This window comes from Jaculus jaculus, chromosome X (genome assembly GCF_020740685.1).
Source record: "Jaculus jaculus isolate mJacJac1 chromosome X, mJacJac1.mat.Y.cur, whole genome shotgun sequence".
In the NCBI taxonomy this organism is placed as follows: domain Eukaryota; kingdom Metazoa; phylum Chordata; class Mammalia; order Rodentia; family Dipodidae; genus Jaculus; species Jaculus jaculus.
In genome coordinates, this window is record NC_059125.1 from 103902378 (window position 1) to 103928418 (window position 26041).

A 26041-nucleotide genomic window follows, 5' to 3' on the forward strand; every position below is an offset into this window, starting at 1 on the left:
AAAGAGTTTTCTGAATCCTTCAGTAATGGCTGTTCTTTAATTCCTGCTGAAGCAAGGATGCCCTGTACCCACGTCTACTTGGGTGTGAAACAGTGAGTTGCAACTGGGCAGTGGTTTGCTGTGGGCCTCATGGGCAGGCAGAACTCGGGCCTGGGACCTTGGGTCCATTCTGAGTGTGCTCCCACTTCCTTTAGAAGAGCCTCTCCTCAGCTGTGTTTCAAGTGTAGTGCATACGTGATGTTGGGGGCTCCAGAGCATTCTGTGGTGTTCACAATTGCCTGGATTGTGGAAAATGGCTGGCCTCCATTTTGAGTTACCCAAGATCTCTGATATTGTGTGGGTGTACATCGCTGTCAAAATGATGAGGGAGAGCTCAGGGATGGGGTTATGAGATTGAAGTTCCAGTCCTAGCTCAGCCACTGCTCTGAGGGTCATCTTATCCTGGAGGGCAGGGAATTTTCCGCCTCACTATAAAATGATATAAAAGCCCAACCTCCCTGCGAGGTGGTGAGGACTTGGTCTTGAATGTGAACAGGCTATAAGGGTTCTGTAAGGCAGGTGTTGTGGCCGTCCTTGGGGTAGGAATGTCATATATGTTTTCTCGGGGATGGCATTAATGTAGCATTAGTCATGTGGAGCCTTGAGTAACCTTGCATGATGAAGGCATGTAACCGATTTCCCCAACACCTTTGTGAAAGCACTCACTTTCTCTTCCTCTCTCTGGTGTGCCAGAGGTAACATGAGTTCTTTGCCAGTAGTGTGAATGCTGCCTGTGCTAGTGGGAGGACTCAGCATGATTCCGACCTGCACATCCCTCCTTACCTCTTGTTGCTCCTTGTTGACATCCTGGATTTCAGAGATGTCATTTTGTTCATGTTACCATACATACCATGTTCTGGCCATACTACAAAGGTTCCACCCACCCACTCCTCAACCATAACCCCTGTCCATCTTTCATGAATCCATTTAGGTGCCACTTCCCTCATGAAATCTTCTGTATGCTCCTCAGACCTCCTTGTGGCATGTAGAACTTGGTGGACACCATCTGAATTGAGGTCATATGCAGTAAACTGATGAACAACGCCCCCCCCCCCCAACTACAGTGTGGACATAGGGACCATTCTGTTAACTGATTTAAAAAATCCCATAATACCCCTCCAGGGACTAGACATATAGTAGATGCTTAGGAATGGTAATAGGCTCTGGGTTCAACCACACTGCAAGATTGAGCAAAGCCAAAGAGCTTTTATCCTGGACAGCCAACCTGTTACCCACTCAGGAAGCCTAGGATAGAAAAGGCCCTTCATGAACAAGCGGGGGATTGGTCAATCCCTCCTTGTCAAGTCCCTTTAGGTAGAGATGGCTGAACTGGCAGCAGCCAGGAGAAGCCTACGGATGGTGAACGCTCACTCTACCTCCCTTGTCCCTGCAGGTCACCGAAGTGAATTTGAACAACATGCTGTGTCCGGCCATCTCAGACCCATTCTACGGCCCCTGGTATCGCATCTGGGCCTCGGGACACCAGACTCTCATGACCATGACCCACGGGAAGCTGGTCATCCTGTTCTCATACATGGCTGGGCCCTTGTGTAAATATCTGCTGGATTTGCTCCGGCTTCCAGCCAAGAAAATAGACTAAAGGTGCTTGGGGTTTTTGTTTGTTTGTTTGTTTTCTTTTTATTTTTTATTTTTCTCTGTGAGGAAGCAAGTTCTGACTTGACTTAGAAATCACCCAGTTCTTGATAAAATTATGGGAGAGGGCAGTAGGATGCTTGAGGTATATCTTTTTTTTCCTCCTGTCCATCCCTTTCTTCCACCACTCTTCCCTCTTCAGCTCCTCCCATCAATGGTTCCTTATGCCTGGGTATGGTGCTGGGGCTAGACTTTCCCTTTGTCCTTACCCTGGGCTCTGCGTCCCTACTCTATCCCACTCCCTCTGTGTGGCCTTACACGGGGAATGGTATTACGTGGCTCCCTCGCTCTGCTTGCTGGTGCTTTTAACAAGAGCTGGTTGAGGAGACAGGGAACAATAAGCAGCATTCCTTCCAGCATCACAGCAATGACATTGAGTTGTATTTAATTTCTCCACTGCCAGGGACCTCCAAGCTCATGCTGGGATCCCCTCTTGTCTCCAGCACAGCCCCCATCATAAGGGGACTGAGGCCTTGTTTCTATACCAGCAGCAAGCCCAGAGCCAAGGGACTTCTCAGCACAGGGCCAGAATAAGAACTGCCAGATTCTTCATACTAGAGTTTCATGACTCAAAGCAGGGAGCCACCTATCCCCTCCCTCCAAGGAAATTTCTGGGATGGGAGAATGTGAGAACATCCTGCAGCCTAAGAGATTCTATAGAGGGGATTAGACATCTGTGGCCACTGTAAATCCCAAGCATACAGGGCAAAAACATAGACTGTACCGGACAGAACCCTAAAATCTCTGCCTGTGAAATCTGAGAACAGGCCCACATCCCCATTTGACGTGATCTTAGAACTTAAATCAATGAAGGCAAGTGGTATCTTGAGAAAACTGTCATTGGAATCACACTCCATGCTCGTGTTGACAATAGTCTCCAGTGCCCCGGGAACCCATTCTTGTTCTTTTTGTCTGTCTGTCTTTCTCAGAAACAGTTTCATTGAAGAGTGATCTGCAGTTGTGGCTCTTTTGTTTTCTGTGTTTGTTTTTTTTGGGATGTTTGAATTGGGGAGGGACCCTTTCACCAGGACTCATTTCTGCACGGTCCTGTAGATCCACTCCTGAGACTTAGAGTGTGTGGTGGAAGCTCCTGCTGGCAGTTTCCCTAGGGTCAGATTCCTTTGGTGCAGTTGAACTGTGCTCAATGGTTCAACATAGGGGAGGAGAGAGTATCATATGCCTCACACTTTGCCCTACTTCGAAGCCCATGTGTAGGTTGAAAAGGAATTCTCAAGGAATCAGGTCCCCATAGGAAGTTCAATTGTTCTGAAAACAGCTTTGGCTGAAAGAATTCTATTCAATCATGCATGGACCACAAGAGAGGAGGCAGTAGCTGGGCCTTTGATGACTCCTTATTGACTTCAGAGTACAGATGAGCTTGTGAACAGGAAAAAAAAAAAAAGTTCCATGACCATCCTATTGCCCTGGGCCAATTGCAATTTAGATATAAGTGAATGGCTATCAGGCCTAGATGAGCTTCAGTGACTCAGTGGCCTGGGTTTTAGAAAATAGCTCTATGGGTAAAGCAGCTGCAAGAGTCTTCCTCTGAGTGTAGACCCCTGGGAAGCAACTTTGTGAGGGACCACCTGTCCTTAGGGCCTTCTAGCCTTGAGGTGATCAACCTTGGGGCAGGGGGAGCAGGAAGAGAAAACATCGATTGCCCTCATTCCCCTTGAGCTCCTTGTGCTATGGAACCTCCTTCCTCCACCATCCTTGAGAGCCATGCCAAGCTTTCCTCTGTGCCACTCACCCTTGTGCTACCCTCCAGATGAGATTCCTCTTCAGTGCCTGCATTCCCTTGCCTACCATCTTGGCTGCTTGTGGGATGTTTGGTTGAGTGGAATGTGTGAAGCTTCCATGACCTTAGGCTACTTTACCAAAGGGGAATGTTGAAAGCTGTCATGAGAGGAATCCTTGGTACCTAGCCTAGATCCTACTACCTGTAGAGGAATGAGGCCTCAGCTGGGGATCAGCTTCAGAAAAATTACAGTGCTGGGAATGTAGTCCTCTATTCACCCCCACCCCAATCTCTCATCTTAGTGGCATGGCACAGATTACCGGGCATCTTGCACTTCCCTGTAATGGCATGCTTCTAGAAGTTTCCCTGTTACCCTGAAGTTACCCTGGCTCCAGCTCACTACCCAATTTCTGTGAAACACTTTCTAGTGCTCAGAAGGATAGAATAAATTAAATTCCATATGGTCTGACGTGGCCAGGCCAAGCATGAGTCAGACATTCCTGTCAGAAGATGCCTTGAGGAAATGAAGGGGAGCTGTCGGGGACAAGGTTGGCCTATCCACAAGGAGATGAACAACAAACAGTTGACCCCTTCCACAGACTTCACAATGAATCCTGCCCTAAGTTTGAGGTTTCAGGGAGAAGCAGGCATCTCAGCTGCTCTGTATCTCACTCTTACCTTAGGCTAAGCCCATGCGAAGAGAAAGAACCTTGCCAGACCCTTAGCACCCTGCCTTCAGTGGGGGCTCCCATACATGTCCAAGAGCCAAACTGCTACTGATACAAGGATGAGGGACAAGACTTGGTTTGCTCTGCTTTCCCAATTCCTCCTCAGGCCTTTCTGTCTATGTCAAGGGTATTCTTCAGCAACCCTGGACACATTTCCATATGCCATCTACCAGCATGTGTGAGCTCTGTGCATCTGTGAGAGTCTTCATAGTGGTGGCGGCCAGCTTCTTTCACATAGCTCCAAGAAGGGGGAAGAGTGATCCCTCAAGCCCCCAGTCAGCCTTGGTCAAAGAGTTGAGCCAATGAGAACAGTTTGCTGAGCTGGCAATTAGTAGTAGCCACGCGAGAAACAGAAGGACAACCATATTTGTTTAAGTTCCCCCCCCCGCAGTATTTAATTTTTTATACCCAAGTCCTGGCTCAGCCTCCTCTCAGGGGCCTAGTGATGTGCTCCCCTGACAGCTTGTGACATATTTCCAGGTTCTGAAGCCACAGACCACACCCTTCCAAGTCTACTTTCTGTCTTTCTGTAGACTTCTTTGTACTCACAGGAGCTCCTTGCAGGGTCATTGGACTAATTGGAGCCATCCGTACAGTCTATGGTACCTCACACTAGCTGTCAGGTCATCCCTTTTGCTATAGCCTCTGTTAGGGTTTTATTATGTTTGATCACGGATGATTCAATGTTTTGTGATGTGGTCACAGCTTACCACAGATTACATGGTGTCATCAGGGCGACATGCCCTGGAACTGGGACTGGGCACCTGTCCAGAGCAGGTTGAGCTAGGTATTCAGGAGGTGGCAAAGGATTCTTTGTACCCTTCTCACTGCCAAAAGAGGCTTCCCTGGGATTGTGGGCATTGACTCACTCTCTTGTGTCCTCTTCAGAGGAGAAGTTTCTTAATGGTCTCTACTGTAAGGGAGGTCCTGGAGGAGAAAGGGGGACATGTGACACTGTAGGATAAGACATCGCTGCTGATTTTGGCAAATCAGGAGCAGACCTCACAGGCCACTTAGTAAGGCCTGCGAAGGGGCTCTCTGCTGCCTCTTGGATCTGCCCTCTCTGAGGTGAGAGTCCATGAGAGGAGTCAGCCTTCATCTTGTATATATAGAATGAGTCTGTTTGTGCTCAGGAAAACCAACTTGCTTGCTGTTGCCCTTGTCTGTGACATTTTTGTACACTGGTTTGCTGCTCATGGCACTAACAACCCCCCTCATGATAAACACCCACCCCCCCCACACACACACAAACACAGAAGTACTTTTAAGCAGAAATGGTGTTTTGGAAACTTGCTTTCTTTGGTGTCAATGTGTTAGATTTTAAAGAATTCTTCATTTATATTTGTATAATTGTAGTGAAGACAATAGGATCGGCTGATACATAATTATTTCTGCTAGGACATTGGTGAAATCCTTACCTCTTTACCCCTCCCCCATCCGTCCTCCTTCCTTAGCTAGAACTTCTGTGCATGAGGCCAATCCCCTCATGTGCGCCCCCCCCTGCCCAACATGCACAGGGCTCCCTTTAGAACCAATCTCTGTAATCTTTCCCTCCAGACAGTGCAGGGTGAGCCTCTTTATCAGGCCACTTCTGGGGTGCTCTGTGCCCCCACCCCCAGTTTGCTTACTTCCTTGGGTGTTTTGTAATGTGTTTCCTCTGTTTTGTAAAACCTTTTGATTGTACTGAAGTGCTTTCTGCAGTCACCTTTGGAAATAAACGGTCCTTAATTTGTGTACTTAGCGTTCTGAGTCTTAGTCTCAGGTGTTTCTGTTGAAGATGTCTGAATGAAAAGGAACCCTCACCATGGGACTTATTGTTACAATCTTTTCTTCATATACTGTTATTAAAAGATTTATGAGAACCTCAGAACCCTCGTATAAGGCTTTGCAAAATAGACAAAAGGGGTCGTTTGTTGGCCTGTGTGTCATGGAGTACCTCCCAAATGGCAGCTGGGCTGTCAGCACAGCTTGGCCTCAGGAGCAGAGTCCTGACATGGTCTTGAACTCCCACACACTACCTACTTCCACCATGGTTACCCAGTGCCCAGTAGGCCATTCGCTGTTAGTGGGGCTTATCTACCAGGGATATTTGTTAGGCTTCATGGTGTGTAATTTTGAAACATGTCACCTTTAGGCTCACAACCTCCAACTGTCCTCCAACCTAGTAGTCCTTGACATGGGCCTGTGCCCAGAAGGATCAGAGTGTCCTGTGGGGGAGGAATGAACAAGATACCTTTAGGCTCACAACCCCCAACTGTCCTCCAACCTAGTAGTCCTTGACATGGGCCTGTGCCCAACAGGATCAGACTGTCCTGTGGGGGAGGAATGAATAAGATATCCTTAGTCTTTGGGAACAGCCAGCTCTGCTTCCCTAATACTCTGTCACTGCCTCAGCACCAGACAGAAGCCCTACTGTGTTTGGCTGCTGCTGCTGCTTCTAGAAGGGATGCAGGCAGCAAGAGAAGCAGCGAGTTCAGGTGCATCATCCTATTGGTCATGTATTAGGCACACAGGCTGCAAAGTCGGTAGGGCCCTGGAGTCCCAGACTAGAAAACAATCAGCTTGGGAGAGTCTTTTCTTCACTTGCTGCCCCAGGATCCTCCATCTGCAGAGCAATTCTTCGAACTATGTGCCAGGCATGCCTCACAGTGTCTCTCCACAAGCTCCCTCCCGCAACAGTCCCTGTGGGTGCTCTGAGAGTTGACTGGCAATTCTGTTCCTTCTTGACCGAGAGGACCTGAGTCATCTGAGGCTCATTAATAAGTGGGGGGGGGGCTGGAGTTTGAAACTAGCAGTTAGATCACAAAGACCCTGAGCTTTCATCTCTCCTCTGGGCTCCACTGGCTCTCTGATATGCTGGGATTACTGGGGAGACATATGGTCCAGGGACTGGCCCTTAGAGAAGTGGGCTAGATGCAGGCAGTAAGTGTGGGAAAGCAAGAGAGCATGGTAAGACCTACAGCTGAGCAAAGCAATGGATAAAAGGTCAACCTGCCTGTCCTGCTAGCAGGCCCAGCCGTGGGCAGCCTTAGGGCAGAGGCAGAAAGTCTGGGAGTCAAGAGCATGGATCACAAGGAACTAGCTCTTGTTTGTGGGGCTGGGGTTGAGAGGGGCTAGTAAAGAGAAAGTGGGGAGAGCTAGCCTTTGGTTTTCTATATCTTTCTTTTCAAGAAGAGAGCTAAAGATCACAACCAAAGCCATTGGCAATCTCCTCTCTGGGCTAGTGCATCTGGACCTACAGTTCATTCCTACTCTAGTTTGTTTTCTTTCCTGTAGGTAGTGTCTTTCTAACACTGATCTGAAGGCTATGGTTTTGGGGCTTAGAGACAAGAGTCCTGGCTCCTTCGAGTGCACCTGGCCCTAAGCCTTGTAAACATTTTCAGCTTCCTGTCCTCACCCCCACCTCCTACAAGAGTCAGATACAGAGACTGCATGCCCCAAGCCTATTGTATGCTACTGCCGTGCCTGACCATGGCCTGCTTCCTTGCTTTGTCTTCCTTTGCACCATTTGCTTAGGCTTCTACATTCTTTTATTTTTTCATTTTATTTTACTTACAAGGAGAGGAGGGGGGAGGGAGGGAGGGAGGGAGGGAGACATAGATAAATTGAGAGAGAGAGAGAGGGAGGGAGAAGAAATGGAGGGAAAGAGAGAGGGAGAAAATGAATGAATGAATGAATGAATATGAGTGCACTAAGACTTCTAGCCACTGCAAACGAACTCCATACACATGTGTCCGGCTTTATGTGGGTATTGGGACTTAAACTCAGGTCATTAGTGTTTACAGGCAAGCACTTTAACCCCTGAGCCATTTCTCCAGCCCCTGCCCACATTCTTTCTACATCTCAGGGCCCCATTCTGATGTTAGTTCCCTTACAAAATGTCCTTTTCCCAAGCTCCAAGCTATACTGGGCTCCCCTCGAACTTTTCTCCTACAGCCTCCAGAATTCACCTTGAGTACCAACTTTTCCTTCCCAGTTAATTCATTACCCTCTATTTACACTTTGAGCTTCTGGGTGGGGGAGGGTGGGATCTCCAGACCCAGACACAGGACCTGTATCATAGAGGGGGGATAGCATTGTTAATTGAATGTAGATCCCTGGTAGCCTAAGCCATTGCCCTTCTCTTGAGTTCTTTTATGTGTAAGTGGGATGTCCTTGTTTCCTTGGATACTTAAGTCTCCTGACAGGCTCCTTCCTACTTCTCTGTAGGGTTCTGTGTAGGAAATGTCCCAAACAAAGGAGTGCTGTTGTGAAGGAAGAACAAAATCTCTGTCTCATCCAGCTCTTCCCCAGCCCTTGGGCCAGTTGTTGGGCAAGGTGTCCAGTTGAGTTTCTATGCTCTTGATAGCTCTTTATATCCCAAGTTACATAAAGTTGGCACCTTTTTTTGATACAAAGACTTTCTATATAGCCCAGGGTGGCCTTAAACCCATGTCATTCCTCCTCTCTCAGCCTCCCCAAGTTCTGGAATTGTAAGTGGAGAGTGTGTTACCTACCCCTCAGGGGTAGGAAGTGGCTTGGGGTGATTACAGCCTAATGTCCAGTTAAGTTTTCCTTTATCCTGGTTTGCCAAGGTGATCAGAGGAAAAGAGACACGCAGATGCAGATGCCCATCTGACAAATGTGGTGGTTGATAACAGGCAAGACCAGCCACTTCGCAAGTCGAGGACTCTGACTGCTTGTACTTGTTGCTTACAGCCAGTGTTTTGCCTAGCAACAAGATGACACACTTCCGATATCTGGGCTGCTGAGCTTCTAAAAAGGTGGAAGGAGAGACCATGCCTATTGATCATGTATGCCCTCTGCAGCTAACTTCTTAACTTCAGTCCTGTGACTCCTGGATGTTAGCTAGCCAGGAGCCCTGATGCCTTTCAAGGCAGGTCTCAGTGGTAAGGATGGACACTGCCTTGGTATGTCTGGGCCAGCAGCCAGGCACAGTAAGCATTAGCCACTCGTCTGTTCCACTGTCTAACAACCCAGCTCCAACCCCTTCTTAATACCAGCCATCAGCTTGCCCTGCTGGCTGTGGCCCATCCTCTCCTCCCAAGGGCCTGCCGAGGTGATGCTTGCCTACCTCAGCTGTGTCCCTTTTTCCTTCCCTCATGTCCAGGAGCAGTAACCTTCTTGCAACTGAATATTCAAAAAGATCCTGGGCCCTGTAGCATTCTGTCTCAGGGGGATAGAGACCTCCATATACATTGTAGGATATGCCCACATGCCTAAGGGTATGCCAAAACCAGTGTAATACCTCTAGTATAGTGGCTCATAAATGTTGTTCTGTACTGAACACCTGGGGGTGAGTTTGTTTGTTTTGTGTATTTATTGGAGAGAATGGATGCGCCAAGGCCTCGAGGCACTGTAGATGAACTCCAGACACATGTGCCACCTTGTGCATTTGGCTTACATGGGTACTAGGGAATCAAACCTGGGTCCTTAGGCTTTGCAGGCAAATGCCTTTACCATTAGGCCATATCTCCAGTATACATCTGGGGAGTTTTGAGAACTTTAGTGTCTAGGCCTTACTTAAGACCATAATTCCAAACAAACATTTTTTGGCACTGAGTCATCCTTTTGACCTTTTCACTTATCCCAGTGTTTTGATGAACCCCTTTAAGACATACTGAAGTGTTGTGATTAGTAACATCTAAGTCCAGCATAAGGGAATGAACATTCCCCATGCAATTGAAGTCCTCCTCTTCCTCCAGACAGTTAGAAATTGGTCCTCAGCACCTAAAGGATGCTGAGGAGGTTTTAGAGGTCCTTCCCAGGGCTGGGAAGGGTGGAATGACTGTCCTCTGCTTTGTGTCACCTAGCATATTCTCAGAGCAGCTATGAGCTGCTAGCTGGGATTTTAACTGTCTTCACCTGCTGTGCTTAATGTGCCCTGTGTTGTTGAGGTCTGTGGGGGTATAGTGTGTATGAGAGGTCATAACTCTAGTTTAACATATTTTTTCACCATGTTATTGGCTCCATGTCTTACAACCTCTCTAAAATTGGCACATACCTTACATTCAGTGGCCTGACATCTTAACCTGCAACATTTTTTTTTTCTCTTTCAGCAGTATATAAGATAAAGGACATCCAACTTAAGGTGTTTTAGAGTCAGTGAAACATTAATTGTTAACTTATATTGTTCTTCCTCTTCTCTCCATGAATGTCACCTTCTAGCTACAGAAAACCCATTTGGAAGAATTATGAATAAACTTATAGCATATGGCTACATTATAGCCCTTTTTCCTAGCTGGGTGTGGTGGCACCAGCCTCTAATCCCAGCACTTGGAATGCTGGGGCAGGAGGTTCATAAGTTTGAGGGCAGGCTAGGCTACATAATGAGACTGTCTCAACAAAATGCATAGTCTCTCCTCGCTTTCTTTCCTGCCAATATCTAAGTAGACCAGGCAAACTTTCTGTCTCCTGTCCATGGGGCCCATTTTGTTCATCTTTTTCTTAAGACAGGTGGCTTGTGGGACATAGAGTAAAGAGGCTTTGTGCACCAGCATACGGAAACTCACCATGCTAAATAATGGGGAGGGAGCCAGATTAGACAGGACAAGCCAGCTGCACTAGCTCTGGTTTCTTTTCCCAAACACATTCTAGTATCCTAGTCAGATAGCTCAGCCTGGTTCCCTCAGTATTTTTTAGGGCTAGTCACTGCTAGATATGAGGTGAGCTGGCAGCAGTGGGAATACAGAGGAGGCTAAGCCTATCTTGTCCAGAATTCGCTGGGTTGATGTGAGTGTCTTTTTGGCCCATTCAGAGGAGGACAAAGATTCCCTAGTCTCCTCAGACAAGGTGGTGGAGGGGTAACAAGCAGGACTTCCAAGGATAGAGTCACATTGACCTAGGACAGACTGAGTCATGGCTACTAACATGCTACTTGTAACATTCTGAGTAGTTGGTACCTGCTACAAGCTTTCCCTTAGTCCTGGAAGCCTTACAAATTAAGCTTGGCCCTTATAATCTGCAGGATATAAGGTTATGCTTTTCCAGAAGTCGGGGAGGAGTATGCAGTGTGAGCTCAGGATACTTGGATGTAAGAAATAGCTTTGGACATTTTCCCCCTAGAGAGCTTAGCCAGACATGATCAGCCCAGATTAGAGCCACCCTCACGTAACTGGGTTAAAGTGTTGGCCTACATAGGCCCCTTCTGCGGTGACCTCCTTCAAAGCTGATGAGGCTGATTAGGGGTCTATTCTGAGCACTAGTCATGTACTTACAAGCGTGGGGGCAGTCCTCCCCTGACTAGAGTGACGGTAACCAAGGCTGAGGACAGAGTATGCTCTGCCTGTAGGGAAGCACTGCCATCAGACCTCACTAGTCCTTAGAAAAGAAAGGGCAACCATATAATATCAGGCAGGTGTAGGTCCATGTATTTTGTCCTTCCCAAACCAGACCAACCAATCACTTTTCAGAGGCAGACCTAGTCCTACACCTTTTCGACTTCAGCCCTAGAGGGAGAGGGAGTTGTCAAAATGAAGTCTTCAGTGAGAGTCACCAGTATCTACTCAGCAGTTTCTCTGGGTGTGAAGGAGGTTGTTATTGCCTCTTTATGAGCCTCAATTTTTTTCAAATTCCATAAGAAAACAGTAACAATAGTACCTACTTCCGAGGACTGTTGTAAAGATTGAAGAAAGCACATAAGACACAATACTTGGCACAGTGCCTGGCAGCACATTGTAAGCATTGCTTCCATCAATGCTAAACACCACCTCTGTCATCATCACCACCACCACCACCATCATCTTCACAAAGACAACGAGTGAATGGTAAAGTGTTCAGTCTCTGGAGTCTGACAAACTTGATTTGAATCCTGACCTTACCACTTTGTAGCTAGGTGGCCATGGATAAGGGCGAGTAGTCCATGAATTCTACTATTACTCTGTAAAATGGAATATTCAGACTATTAAAAATATATGATATAGGTTTTAATTCACAGTAAGCACTCAAGAAATGTTATGTCATTGTAATTATTATAAAAGAATGAGCAAGGTCAGCCATGTCCAGGTATTGGGGAAGGTCAAGAACAAAATATTTAGGACAGCAAAATCATTCTATATGATGGTATAATGGTAGATATGTTTCCTAATGCATTTGTCAAAACCCAGCAGCAAACCGAAATATAAACTACAGACTTTAGATGATAAAGATGGGATGATGTAGGCCATCCGTTACTGAATGTATCTATCACACTGGTGTGGGATGCGGATAGTAGGGGAAACTAATGAATAACGGGAACTCTTTGTACTCTCTGTTCAATTTTGCTGTGAAACTAAATCTGTTCTAAAAAACTAAATCTCCTTTAAAGGATAAAGGGAAAGGGAATTATCCAACTAGACTGTTAAAAATTTAGGATATTAACTATAGTAGCCATAGTAACTATTAAGACAATAACTAAAAAGAAACTAAAGAAAAAGAAATGAAGAAGGAATCAAAATTTGCTACCAAAAAAAAAAAAAATGCATCACAAACAAAAGGCGGCAATAACAGGAGTATCAGGAAGATTGAGAAAATAAAACAATATATAGAAAACAAATGGCACAATGGCTATCAGTAAGTGCTTTAAATATAAATGAGTTAAATTAACTAAAAGACAGGTATTGACTGAATGGATTAAAACAGTTTATGCAAATGGTGACAATAAAACTGAGGTGGTACTTTATGCTAATATGAGACAGAATATACTTGAAGTCAAGAATGTTACAAAAAATAAAGGACTTTATTTATTTATTTTTTTTCAAGATAGGGTCTCACTCATTGTAGCTCAGACTGACCTGGAATTCCCTATGTAGTCTTAGGGTGGCCTTGAACTCACAGTGGTCCTCCTACCTCTGCCTCCCAAGTGCTGGGATTAAAGGCGTGCACCACCACACCCAGCATAAAGGACATTTTTATTGATGAGGTTTACTTCAGAAAAAGGCATACCAATTAGAAATATACATATGTACCAAACAACAGAATCCCCAAGTGTATGATGTAATCACTGATGGAATTTAAAGGAAAAATAGCTCTACACTGGTAACTAGAAACTGCAGTGTTCCAAACCAGTTGGGGAGCTAAACATCAAGACAGAATATAAGCAATGAAGGAAAGGTTTTGAGCAACACTAAACCGTGAGACCCCTCCCCCCAAAAAAAACATTTAGACTATGGTATTCAACAACAGCAAAATTCACATTTTTTTACAAGTGTACATGGAATATTCTTAAGGATAGACCTTATGTTTAGTCATAAAGCAATTCTCAATATATTCAAAGGATTGAAACTATATATTAAATGTTACCCAACCAAATGGAATAAAGCAAGAGATAAATAACAAGGAAAGAGAGATTTTGCACAAAATATGGAAATTAACACACATAAAGGAAAATTCAAACTTTAAAAAAAGTTGTGTCATGACTTTGTTTCTCTTTCTACAAAGTTCATGCTTTAGAATTGTGCAACTGCTTTACAAAAAAAGAAAAAAAAACTGACAAAGATCTCATGTTTTAAGTAAATTGGCAATTTTGTGTGGGCTGGATTCATTCATAGCTAGCCTGGGCTATAGGTAGCTTGTGGACCACAGGTTGGACATGCCTGCAAGAGCCAGTTGGTTAAAGAACAAATCATTAGTAGAATTAGAAAATCATTAAAGGGAGTGAAAACACAACATACAGAACGTGTGGGGTACTAGACAAAAAGAAACTCAGAGGAAAATGTATACCTTGAAGCACCTATGTTTAAAAAGAACAATGTGAAAGAAATGTCCTAAGTTCACATCTTAAGGGACCAGGGGGAAAGACAACTAAACCTACAGCCAGCAAAGAGAAGAAAAGACTAAATATTAGGACAGAGGTTAAATGAAATAAATGGTAAAAAAAAAAAAAATAGCTGTTTCTTTGAAACAACCAACAAAATAGACAAATATTTAGCTAGACTAAGAAAAAATGTATAAATAAGAAAGCAACACAAATGTTATCACCAACCTTCCAAAAATTAAATGGACTATAAGTAAATATGATAAGGAAATATATGCCAATTGAATTAGTAACTAAAAGTCTCCCAACTAAGAAAAGCCTATGACCAATGGTTTCAGTTAATCCACCAAACACTTAGAGATTCAACACCAATACTACTTGAGCTTTTTTTTTTTTTTTAAGACAGGAGGGAGCACTTCCTGATTTAAATCAAACCCACACATCTGCATCCCTTTTGTCACAAAAGTCCTGAACAAAATAACATCACTGAATTCAATATCAAGTTAAAAGGATTATATACTATAACCAAGTGAGATTTATCCTTGGAATGAAAGGGTGGATTTGACATAAGAAAAATCAACCAATGCACCACATTAATAGGATATGGAAAAAAAAAAAGAGTCAATACCTTTTCATTAAAAAACAACTTGGCAAATTTATGAGAAGGCAAATTCATTAGTATAATAAAGGCCATTTGTGGGGAAAAATGTTATGCCTAACAGTAAAAGACAGTGTTTGTTTTCTTGCAAGATGAAGACCAGGTTGTCCACATTCACCTCATTATCACCATTGTACAGAAAATCCTAATCAGAGCAGTGATATAGGAGAAAAGCCATTCAAATTAGGAAGAAGTGCACACCTTTCTTTAATCCCAGCACTCGGGAGGCAGAGGTAGGATGATCACCATGAGTTCGAGGCCACCCTGAGACTACATAGTGAATTCCAGGTCAGCCTGAGCTATAGTGAAACCCTACCTCGAAAAAACAAAAAGAAAAAAAGGAAGAAGTAAAACTCTCCCTATATTCAAATGGTATAGTTACATAAATATATAAATTGAAATCACAAAATAGGGCTGATGAGATTGTTCAATAGTTAATGTGCTTGCCTGCAAAGCCTAATGACCCATGTTTGATTTTCCGGTACCCATGTAAAGCCAGATGCGCAAAGTGGTGCATGCATCTGGCGTTTATTTGTGCTGGCTAGAGGCCTTGGTATGCCCATACTCTCCCCCACCTTCCTCCTCCTTGTCCTCCTCCTCTCTCTCTCTCTCTTTCTCTCTCCCTCTCTCTCTCTCTCTCCATATATGTGTGTGTGTGTGTGTGTGTGTGTGTGTGTGTGTGTGTGTGTGTGTGTATACATACACATATATGTGTATATATGTGTGTGTCTGTTTGTAGTTTTGCTTGCAAATAAATATTTTAAAAAATACAGCTGGGGATAGTGGTGCACACTGTTAATCCCAGACAGAGGTAGGAGGATTGCCGTAAGTTCAAGGCCATCCTGAGAATACATAGTGAATTCCAAGTCAGCCTGAGCTAAAGTGAGATCCTGTCAATATATATATCATTCTGTGTGTGTGTATGTATGTATGTGTGTGTGTATATATATATATATATATATATGTATATATATATATATGTATACACACACACACACACACACACAAATACACAGAATGACTAAAGTCAATAAATACGTTCAGTAACATTGCAGGGTATAAAACCAGCACATAAGAATTAGTTATGCTCCAACAATATTTCATCATGGATGGTGGAGGAGGGCTTGAGGCCCCCATCCCTCCTGAGCCGTTGTTAGCAGCTAATGGTTGCAGGAATGCCAAGTGGGTTATTCTTCCACAGCACTTGTAGCCCCTAGTAGATTGTCCATGATGTGGTAAATAATCTTCCACCTATGCTCATGCAAGTGACCCAAATTAAACTCAGCATGTGTCACAAATACACAAGAGAAAAAAAAAAAGACATCAAAGTTGAAGACAGACTAGTTAGAAGGAAGAAGGGGTTCAGTTGAAGGGGTATAGGGAGTCAAGACAGTGTAATGGGAGGGGATTGTGATCAAAATACATTATATGTATGTATTTAGATTGTCACTTACAAAAACAATTAGTTGTGCCATAGTATACCAGTAATGAGCCATTAGCAAGTAAATAAAATTCAATTCACATCAGCATACAAAATAATAAAATATCCATGAGATAAGTTACTTGTATACTGAAAACCATAAAAAGTTGCTGAAAGAACTTAAAGGTCTACATAAATAGACTATCTCATGTTCACAAATTAGGAAAGAAGAACCTTTTGTGTGTGTGTGTGTGTTTTCTCAAGGTAGGGTTTCACTGTCAAGAAGAACCTTTTAAGATACAATTATTTGCAAGATAACTACTGATAAAATCCAATCCCTCTGAAAGTTCCAGTAGCCTAATTTTCTTCAAAATCGAAAAGCTAGTCCTTAACTTTATAAAGAATTTCAGAGTCTCGAATAGTTGAAAAACACTTGGGGCTGGATAGATGGCTCAGTGGTTAACATACTTGACTGTAAAGTCTAACAACCTGGGTTTGATTTCCCTGTACCCATGTAAAGCCAGATGCACAGTGGTGCATGTGTCTGGAGTCTGTTCACAGTGGCTGGAAACCCTGGTGTGCCCATTCCTGCCCTCCCTCTCTCCTTTCTCTATCTCTCTCTGCTTGCAAATAAATATACAGACAGGCTCTCTACCTCTTTCTCACAAATAAAATACAAAAAGGGCTGTAGAGATGGCTTAGTGGTTAAGGCACTTGCTTGTGAAGCCTAAGTACTCAGGTTCTATTCTCCCTTATCCATGTAAGTCAGATGCACAAGGTGGCACATACATCTGGAGTTGATTTGGAATATTTAGGGGCTCTGGTTCTTCCATTCTCTCTCTCTTCTCTTTCAAATAAATAAATATTTTTTTAAAGGAAAAAGCCCTTGACTTCAAAAGTTTCTCCAAATCTACATCCATCAATCAAAAAAGTGTAGTAGTAGAATGTAGATATACCAACCAATGGCATACAATAGAAAGTCCAGAAATAAGTCCAAACCTTTACCAGTTGATTTTCAGCAAGGGTGATATGCAGAGGGAAAATGCTGAGTCAATTATGTAACCATATACATGAGAATGAATGTTCAATCTCTGCCTCAGTACATACACAAATTAACTTAAAACATGTCAAAGTCCTAAATAGAGGGGTAAAACTAAAACATGGGCATAAATTTGGCAGTGGTAGAGCTTGCCTATCTGGTGTAAAGGTCAAATCCCAGCACCATAAAACAAAACAATAACAACAACAACAAAAAAAAAACCTTTGTCAAATGAAGGTGATTAAGAATATGAAAAATAAAAACTAGACAATGGGAGAAAATATTAGCAAATCATATATATCTGGCAATGATTTTGTATCCTGAATATATGAAGAAACCTTACAATTCAATAACTGAAAGGTAATTGAATTAAGAACTGAGCAAGAACTTGAATAGATATTCCCCAAAGAAGATATACAAATGACTAATAAGCACATAGAAAGCGTTCAACCTTCCTAGCTATTAAGGAAATGAAAACTCAAACCATAATATAGCTGGGTGTGGTGGTATGTGCTTGTAAGTGAAGCAAAAGCAGGAAGATCATGAGTTCCAAGCCATCATGGGTTACAAAGGAGACATTGTCTTAAAAAAAAACCATAATGACTGGGTTGTATTTCTGTTATTGTAAGAAATACTCAAGATAATAGCTTTATAAGGAGGAAATGTTTGCTTTGGTTCATGGTTTTAGAGGTTTTAGTCCATGGTGGGTTGGCCTGTTGCTTCGGGGCTTGTGGTGATGGGGTGCATCATGGTGAGTGGGTGGTTGACAAAGGGCCTGTCATGGCAGCTGGGAAGCAGAGGCAGAGCAGAAATGGCCTGATGTCCCAATATTCCCTTCAAGGATACACCCCATAGTGACTAGACTTCCCCCACTAGGTCCCCACATCTCAAATGTTTCACCACTTCCCAACAGTGTCATAGGCTGGGGACCAAACCATTCATGCATGAGCCTTTGGGGGACACTTATCCAAACCATAGGAACAAGATAGCATTTCATATCCACCAAGATGGCTTTAATTTTTAAAAAAGGAAATAATGTTGGTAAATTTGAGAAATAGGAGGGACCCATGTACATTTTTGGTGGGAATATAAAATGGTATAGCCACTTTGGAAAACAGTTTAGTGGTTCTATAAAAAGTTAAGTATAGTATAAACATATGACCCAGTAATTCTACTCCTAAGTATATACTTAAGAGAAATGAAAACATATGTTCAAACAGAAACTTTTATAGGACTGTTTATAGCAGCATTGTTGCTAAGAGCCAAAAGGTGGAAACAACCCAAATGTCCATTATGAGGGATAAATTGTGTTTTATGTGATACAATGAAATATTATTAGGCCATTCAAAGGAGCAGAACACACTAAAACAGGCTGCCATGATATAACTTGGATGAACTTTAAAAATTCACTATGTGAAAGAAGCCACATTTTCTATGACTCCACTAATATACATCCAGAGTACATAAATTCAGAGAGACAGAAAATTAGAGGTTGTGGCTGGGAGATGGGGAGTGGCCTCTCTTTGGGTATGGAGTGTACTTAGGGAAAGATACAGGACTGGTGGTTGTAAAATATTGTGGATGCACCAACTGCTACTGGGACTGTATAAAGTAATTAATTGTATATTGTATGAATTTCACCTCAATAAAATGTCTGATAAAAGAGAACTGAACATAAAGAGTTTCTTTTTCATTTCCAAGTGCCCCACACACCCTTCCCATATGACTTTCTGGTATAACCTTCCTTAAAGCAAAAGATGTCACCTGCCCTTTCACAGCTTAGCGCTGTTAGCAAGGTATATTTGCAATCCAAGGTTGTAGTCTAATGAAGTAAGACAACTGCAAATGGGGATGAAAGGGCCTATGAGACCTATCGCTCCCACAGGAGCAAGCACACCCCATTTGAACAACTGGACAAACTTGTTTCTTTTAAATCTGCTAACCAGGAGTACTGATATTCACAAAATAGTCTAGGTAAGATTAAACAAGGACTGAATCACCAAGATTCATGGCTGCATGTACACTGGCAGTGAGGACCACACGACTTTGCCTTTGACCACCATTTTAGGAAGAGGCCATTGCTGAGGCCCGAGTCACCAGGGTGGCCAAGCCTCCATGCAGAGTTCCTAGAATTCACTTGGCTGTCTGAAGCAGGGGAAGTTTAGGGGAAATGTTGGCATTAGACTAGTACTGTCTTTTAAAATGAAGGTATTTCCCACTCTTTCCAATCCAAGACATCCTTTTTATTCTTCCAGGAACATGCATATGTTAGGAATATGATTGTTTAATCCAATTGTCTGCCCAGCCCCCATCTGTCTCCTATGCTGAAACCCACACACACTTGAGTGTGCTGGCATATATGGTAACCTTGGATCGTTCCAGAATGCCACTTAGAAGGAAATACGTGTTTCATGAAAAGTGACAGGGTAATTTCTGCTTTCATATCCACCCAATATTCAGGCCGTGGCTGCAACTCGACAGCTTCCTGTCAGTTCAAATGTGATTGAGACATTTTGTTGTGTACTGGTTGTGCTTCCTGTCTCAAAATAGCCCCAACTTAATATTGCTCCTTGCCCTTCCTATGTAGCAGGTGATTCAGAAAGTCACTCTGATTTCCTTCTTCCTGTCATATACCCTTGCTCCCTTCCCATGAAGGGATTCCCCCCCCCCATTTGGTGTGTGTTCACAGTAAGCCTATTGTGACCTTTCATCTCAGACTTCAAGGCCTCCTCTTGGAGCAAATGGCCTAGACTCTGCCTCCTCTTATCTTTGTCTTCATTCTAAGAAGGTGCCTGTGAGGGCAGCTTTGCAGTACAGAATACAGTTCCAGCCTCCGAATGGCATTCTGTGTGTCCATACATTTCGTCTATGATCACCTAATTTCTACCAAAGACCTTGCACATTCCTGTGGGGATCAAGACAGAGATGTGGTGGGAATAGAAAAAGATTCCCTTCTCTACTCACAATAGTCTTCATTACCTATTATAGAGTGGTTTCTAGCACTGACATGTTGGAAGGCCAAAAAATATGTAATTAAATAAAATGTCATTTCACCACTGTGAGATACAAGCCATTTTAAGAAACCCAATGATGACAACTCACTGTTGCCTGGGCTCAGTCTGAAGGACTTTTCCTAAAGAGAACAAACTTTGTATACCCCTCCCAATCTTTAGCTGGGACTGGGCTGTTGTCTTACAAAACTGTATGATATTCATTATGAAACCAAGCACAGTGCCATGCCTCTGGGGCCACAGACATTCAATAAATATTGATGGATCACATTGAGCCTGACATTTGGGAGGAAAAAGGCCAAAACACGCTGTCATTTTATCAAACGACTGCTACAAAGGGGCTCTGGGAATAGCTGGAATATTGCAGCTTTGGCAGCCATCTTCATATTATCGTGTGAGATACATGAGTTCTATTGTTACTCATCTGCTCTCATAAACATATAATTCAAACAACACATGGATCTGCATTTAAATATATGCTATTTTGTGTTTTCAGTTTCCAAGACAGTGTCTCACTCTAGCCCAGGTTGACATGGAACACACTCGAGTCCCAGGCTGGCCTCAAACTCATAGTGGAAATCTTATCTGTACTTCCCAAGGGCTGGGATTAAAGGCGTGTGCTACACCCGACTAATGTAGGGTCTTTTAAAAAATATGATAAAAACTAAAGAAAAGGTTTCATAAGCACCTAAAGCATTACATGTAGGATGGCAGTAGAAGACCAAACTGATGGGCTAGCAGGACTTGGCAAGTCCCCTCATTTCTGTTCAGACTTCCAGGGTGATGCTTCTTTGTGCTTGGACTTTTTGTAACCGCACTAAGTTTTTACAACTTAGGCTTATGTGCACCCACTTTTGTTAAATTGTATGCACAATACAGTCCCTTTTCTTGGTGCAAATCATGATCTTCGTGCCTTCTCCCAACATACCAAAATACTAAAATAGAGTCCTGAGACTAACTGCCACTGCCGACCAGCACCTCAGTACAGTTTTGTCACTAGTCATGAAAACAGCCTTGTTCTTAATATTACAAACACCTGATATACACTAGTGCTTTACAGAGATGAATTACTGCTTTCGATCTACTTTTTTGAAAAATTTTTTGTATGTTTCATGTATGCAAGTGTGTGCATGTGGAAACTAGAGGTCAACACCAAGTGTCTTTTCCATCTCTACACCTTATATTTTGGGGTTTATTTTTTTGTTCATTTTTATTTATTTGAGTGTCACACACACACACACACACACACACACACAAAGAGAGAGAGAGAGAGAGAGAGAGAGAGAGAATGGGCACGCCAGGGCTTCCAGCCACTGCTAATGAACTCCAAACGTGTGCACCCCCTTGTGCATCTGGCTAACGTGGGACCTGGGGAATTGAGCCTCGAACCGGATTCCTTAGGCTTCACAGGCAAGTGCTTAACCACTAAGCCATCTCTCCAGGCCTTTGGGTTTACTTTTTAAGGAAGGGTCTCACTCTAGCCCATGCTGATCTGGAGTTCACACTGTAGTCTCAGGCTGGCCTTAAACTTATGGTGATCCTCCTACCTCAGCCTCCCAAGTGCAGGGCTAAAGCTGTGTGCCGCCAAACCTGGCTTCTCCACCTTAGTTTTGAAGACAAGTGCTCTCACTGAACCTAGACCTCACCAGTTCACAGTTCAGCTGGACCATCTAGCTAGCGAGCTCCATCTCTCCAGCTCTGTGGTTAGAGGTGCACACCACCATACCCAGCCTTTGTGTGGGTACTGGGGATCTGAGTTCAGATCCTCATGCTTGCATGAAAAGCACTTTACCTACTAGCCATCTCAGCCCGTTAATATACTTTTAACAATGAATTTTTAATTAAAAGAACAAGCTGATCCACCATAAAAGTAGACTAGTTGATGAGGAAATCACCATCTCTCGTGAACTGAATGAGTCTTTTTAGAAAAGGAGCATGAGCCCAAGGATGCCATGACAGTTGGTGAGCCCAAAGGCATCCAATGCACCCACCACCCAGCTGCATGCCCCAAACTTAAAAGAGCAGGCTTTCCATTTCACCTCCCTTGAACTGGGTTATCAGCTGCCAGGATGGAAATCTGTATGTGCAGGTCAGTGCTTTTCTTTAAACATCTGCCCTCTACTAGCTCTGTGGGAAGGTCCACCAATTTGAGATACATTCTGCTCCTTAAGCAGGAAAGCTGTCTCCACTTCATCTTCTTTCACCTTTGGTGGCTCTAGTTACCTGTACTTAACTGTAGTCTAAAACACACTAAATGGAAAATTACAGAAATAAATAATACTTGTTTCAAATTGCATACTGTTATGGGTATTATGATGATATCTTATGTCATTCCACTTCCTCATGCTCAGGACGAATCACACAATGTATGTAGCCATCTCATTATCATATTCACTGTTGGAATATCATATTACTTAGGTCTAAGTAACCCTTATTTCACTTAATGATGGCCATAAATAGAAGAGTAATGATGCTAAGACACCTTTAGTGAGTCTAATATATAAACCATATTACAGGCAGTTGTAGGAAAAAGTGTATGTATGGGGTTTTATACTATCACGAGTTTCAGACATGCAAGTACTTGGAAAGGAACCCCCATAGATAAGGAGTACTGCACATCATGGGGTATTTTTTGCCAGTGCAGGGAATTGTGCCCAGTGCCTCCTTTATGTTAACCAATGACTGAGCTCCACCTCTGTTCCTAAATGGTCATTATTTTAAAAAGAGGTAGTAACTAAGCTCTTGGCATGAGGAAGAAATCTAGTTCTTGAGAGATTTCTTCCTTCAAGCTTGTGGTCTGGAACATGAAGTCATGCCACAGGGCTGCAGGTATGGAGGAAGGTCTTGGAATGCAGTTGCCAAAAGTGGTGTAACTAGGGCTTGCCTCAGCTGCACTCTCCTGGTCAGCTTCCCCTCTTGAGATGAAAAGCTTAGGCAAACAGATGGCCAGTTACTGGAGTTTAACTGACCCAAACCCGTATTGGATTCAGCTCATGCAGTCAGAGCTGCAAAAGCAAGAGGAGCCAGTCAGTTGTTAGCCAGATTTCGTGGCTGGCAGCTGAAAAGTAGGGGTGCTTTCCTCCTAGCTCTTTGCCTAGCTCACACTGACAGAATCCCATGGTGATAACACTCTGTCCCGTGAACAAAGAGAAACTGTTTCATCCCACCCAGCCAAGTTCGCCCTCTGAAGCAGTGGAGCTATTCAAATGGTGTCCAGTCAGGCATGAAAGCGGGAATACTGAAGCTCTAGGAGGAACTGAGGGAGGTGCAGTGTGATTAGTGAAGCTGAAATGTGTTCAGACCACTCAGTTCACTACCAGTGTCACAATAAGAATGCTATGGGCCTGTGACATTATTTCAGTCCACCTGACACTATAATCTAAATGATTAAAAATCTTATGTCCCATTAACTACAATGGATGAAAATGAGTAAACCGTGAGCAGATGGCTGCCTTAATGGAGTACTAGCCTAAACCACAATAGTCCTCTAGGGTCTGAAATGGCTGTTTTTAGCTATCAGGATTGACATAAGCACATGTTATAAAATTCACATGGTACTAGGGCTTTGGGGCAATGTAACAGAAAATTGTCTTGTTTATATTCAACAAGCAAGTGATTCTGAAATGTGCATGATGAAAGTGAGATAGCAAATGATTTAGAAAGAGCCAGTGGTATATCACCAATGTCCCTGGTAGCCTTTCCACAGAGAAACACCTGGCAACAGCTGCCTGAAGCAGGGCTACAAGTGCTTCCTTTCTCCATGCAGGATCTTAGCCTGCTCTTCAAAGTCAGCAGCACCTGCTGCCCTACTCCACACGCAGATATGTGCTCCAAGCTGGAAGTTATAGTCATAGGTACCAATCTGAAACTGGCAAAGTATATGATGCTAAGGTTCGTGTGGAACATGTGTGGTGTGTGCATGTGTGTGTATGTACAGTCCTTGTGCAGTCACCGTATTTGGAGCATTTAAGGGGGGCAGTATATCATTAGTCAGAAAATGGTCAAAGCTCCCTTGTTGATAACAGAAAGGGTTTGCTCCTCATTAAGTGTTTTCCCCACAGCATTACTTCCACCTGCCAACAACCCACAAGTAATAACCACAGACTGACTTGGAAGATAGTGGGAGCAGACTTAAGTACACCTAAGCTCCCACTGGAATTCAAGTCTTCTGCTTACCTCAGATCCATGGCCACATCAGTATTGTCCAACAAAGGTTAATCTACATCACCAAGCCAGGATTCAAGGCAAGGCACAAAGGTGCCATCCGCAGATCATACAATAGAGAGCAGCTGCAAGCAGGTAAGCTTTCCCAAGTGCTATTTGCAGTAAAGTATCAGTTCCTGACAACATTATTCCAGCATCTCCAGTTGCTAAGCTTTTTAATAAGAAACACCAATGAACTTTGGTGTTGTTTATATCTATAACCCTGGCACTTGGGAGGTGGAGGTAGGAGGATCAGGAGTTCAAGAGTTCAAGGCTGGGCTACACGAAGACCCTGTCTTAAAAAGCCCACCCATCCCCCACCAAAGCAGTAATACCAATGAGACCAATATCTTACGATGAAGCAGGCTAAATAAATAACATGATGACTTGGTTTTAACATTTTATTGGGTAAATGATTTTAAAGGTAATAACAATAGTGTCAAAACTACTACAATATCTTTCCACAGCCATACCTTACAGACCCACATAAACCTTCTCATATTTTTTTTTCTTTTTACTGATTTTTAATATTTTAAAGCCATACATGTCATATAAAATGCCCATTTCCAATAGTTTCTTCAAACTATTAAGCAATTAAATGTGGAAGGAAGAAGGACCTAGTTATACTGGAAGGGGTTTCAGGTAATCTGTGATGTCTTACTGTAATCAAAAAACAGGTTACTAAGAAAGAAGGAAAAGAAGAGCTACTCCAGGTAGCTTTTTGCTCATTACAATTCTCACCATTGCATCACCAAAAACTTATTATGCTGGTGACCGATTCAAAGTAATTTGGGGGAACATATAAAACACTAAAATAACTTAGAAACTAGATCCAAATATTTCAAAAGTAATCAACTTTGATATATAAAAGCAGTCAAAGGTGGTTACAAAAGTTTATTTTCTCAGTGCGTGTATGTACCAGCTTAGTTACTGGGTCTGGAGCAAAATAAAAGTTTTTTTTTCTGTAAAAAAAAAAAAACCCAAAACACAACAAAACAAAAAACCAAGAAAAAAAAAACCATATCTTTGTATATAAAGGATCAATGCTGGTCTTAATAATGTAATCAGAAACCCTTAAATTGAGAGGCACACAATGGGTTTCCACTTTTAAAAAATAAAATGAAAGTCACCAGTTTATTTAAATGGAGGAGGTGCTCACACTCCTCACATAAACTTAATTCAGTTTAACATCACTAGCAAAAATCACTTAGAAACTGTACAAAAATAAAAAAGTTAACACATTTAACCCTGCAAGGTTTTTGTAAGGACTGGAAGGCAGGCTTTTGGAGCAGCATTTGGGCATGGCTGGGGGCTTCTTTGGCTTGATCTAACACATAAGAGGTGGAACCTATTCCAGATGACAGTTTTGGATTCCTGCACATTTGAAGACAAGAAAAGAGGCCAGTATACAAACTTCCGGTGTGCTGGGCATTGGGACAGTATGCATGGACTGAAAATTGTAAGTGGAGTAGGGGGTCGGGAAGAGAGCAAGCCTTGCACTTCCTCCATCAGCTTCACTGACCTCTCACGGAAGGGGAGACTAGAGAGGATATTAGCACGTTCTCGTGCACACTGAAGGCCACTTGAGGGGAGGGGAGGGATTGTTCTTTTAGAATCTGGTACCTGGCTGACCTTGTTTAAGAACAAGAAAACCCTTCCACAAATGGAAGCCTTTTGTTACATACCAAAATAAAGTACATACTATTTTCCAAGTGGAAAAATACCCAGTTGCATTTGAAAACAGAAAACTTAAAATGGAACTAATTAACATTTAAAAAGGGCTATGTAAACTTTGTGCTACTCAAATGAAGTTCAAGTA

General features: G+C 43.0%; 1 protein-coding gene across 7 annotated transcripts in view; it reads left to right on the forward strand.

Annotated features, from left to right (window-relative positions):
* The window catches only part of Tmem164 (transmembrane protein 164), a 498963-nt gene that overhangs the window by 196847 nt on the left and 276075 nt on the right, over nucleotides 1-26041 (forward strand). For 4 of the 7 annotated variants that reach the window (XM_045140037.1, XM_045140041.1, XM_004659138.3 and 1 more), the window contains one exon: nucleotides 1433-5898. In XM_045140037.1, coding sequence (XP_044995972.1) covers nucleotides 1433-1639 — 207 coding nt within the window. In that variant the 3' untranslated portion in view covers nucleotides 1640-5898. Of the gene's footprint in view, nucleotides 1-1432; nucleotides 5899-26041 lie in introns of those variants that run through there. The other 3 variants (XM_045140038.1, XM_045140039.1, XM_045140040.1) reach the window with 1 other exon arrangement.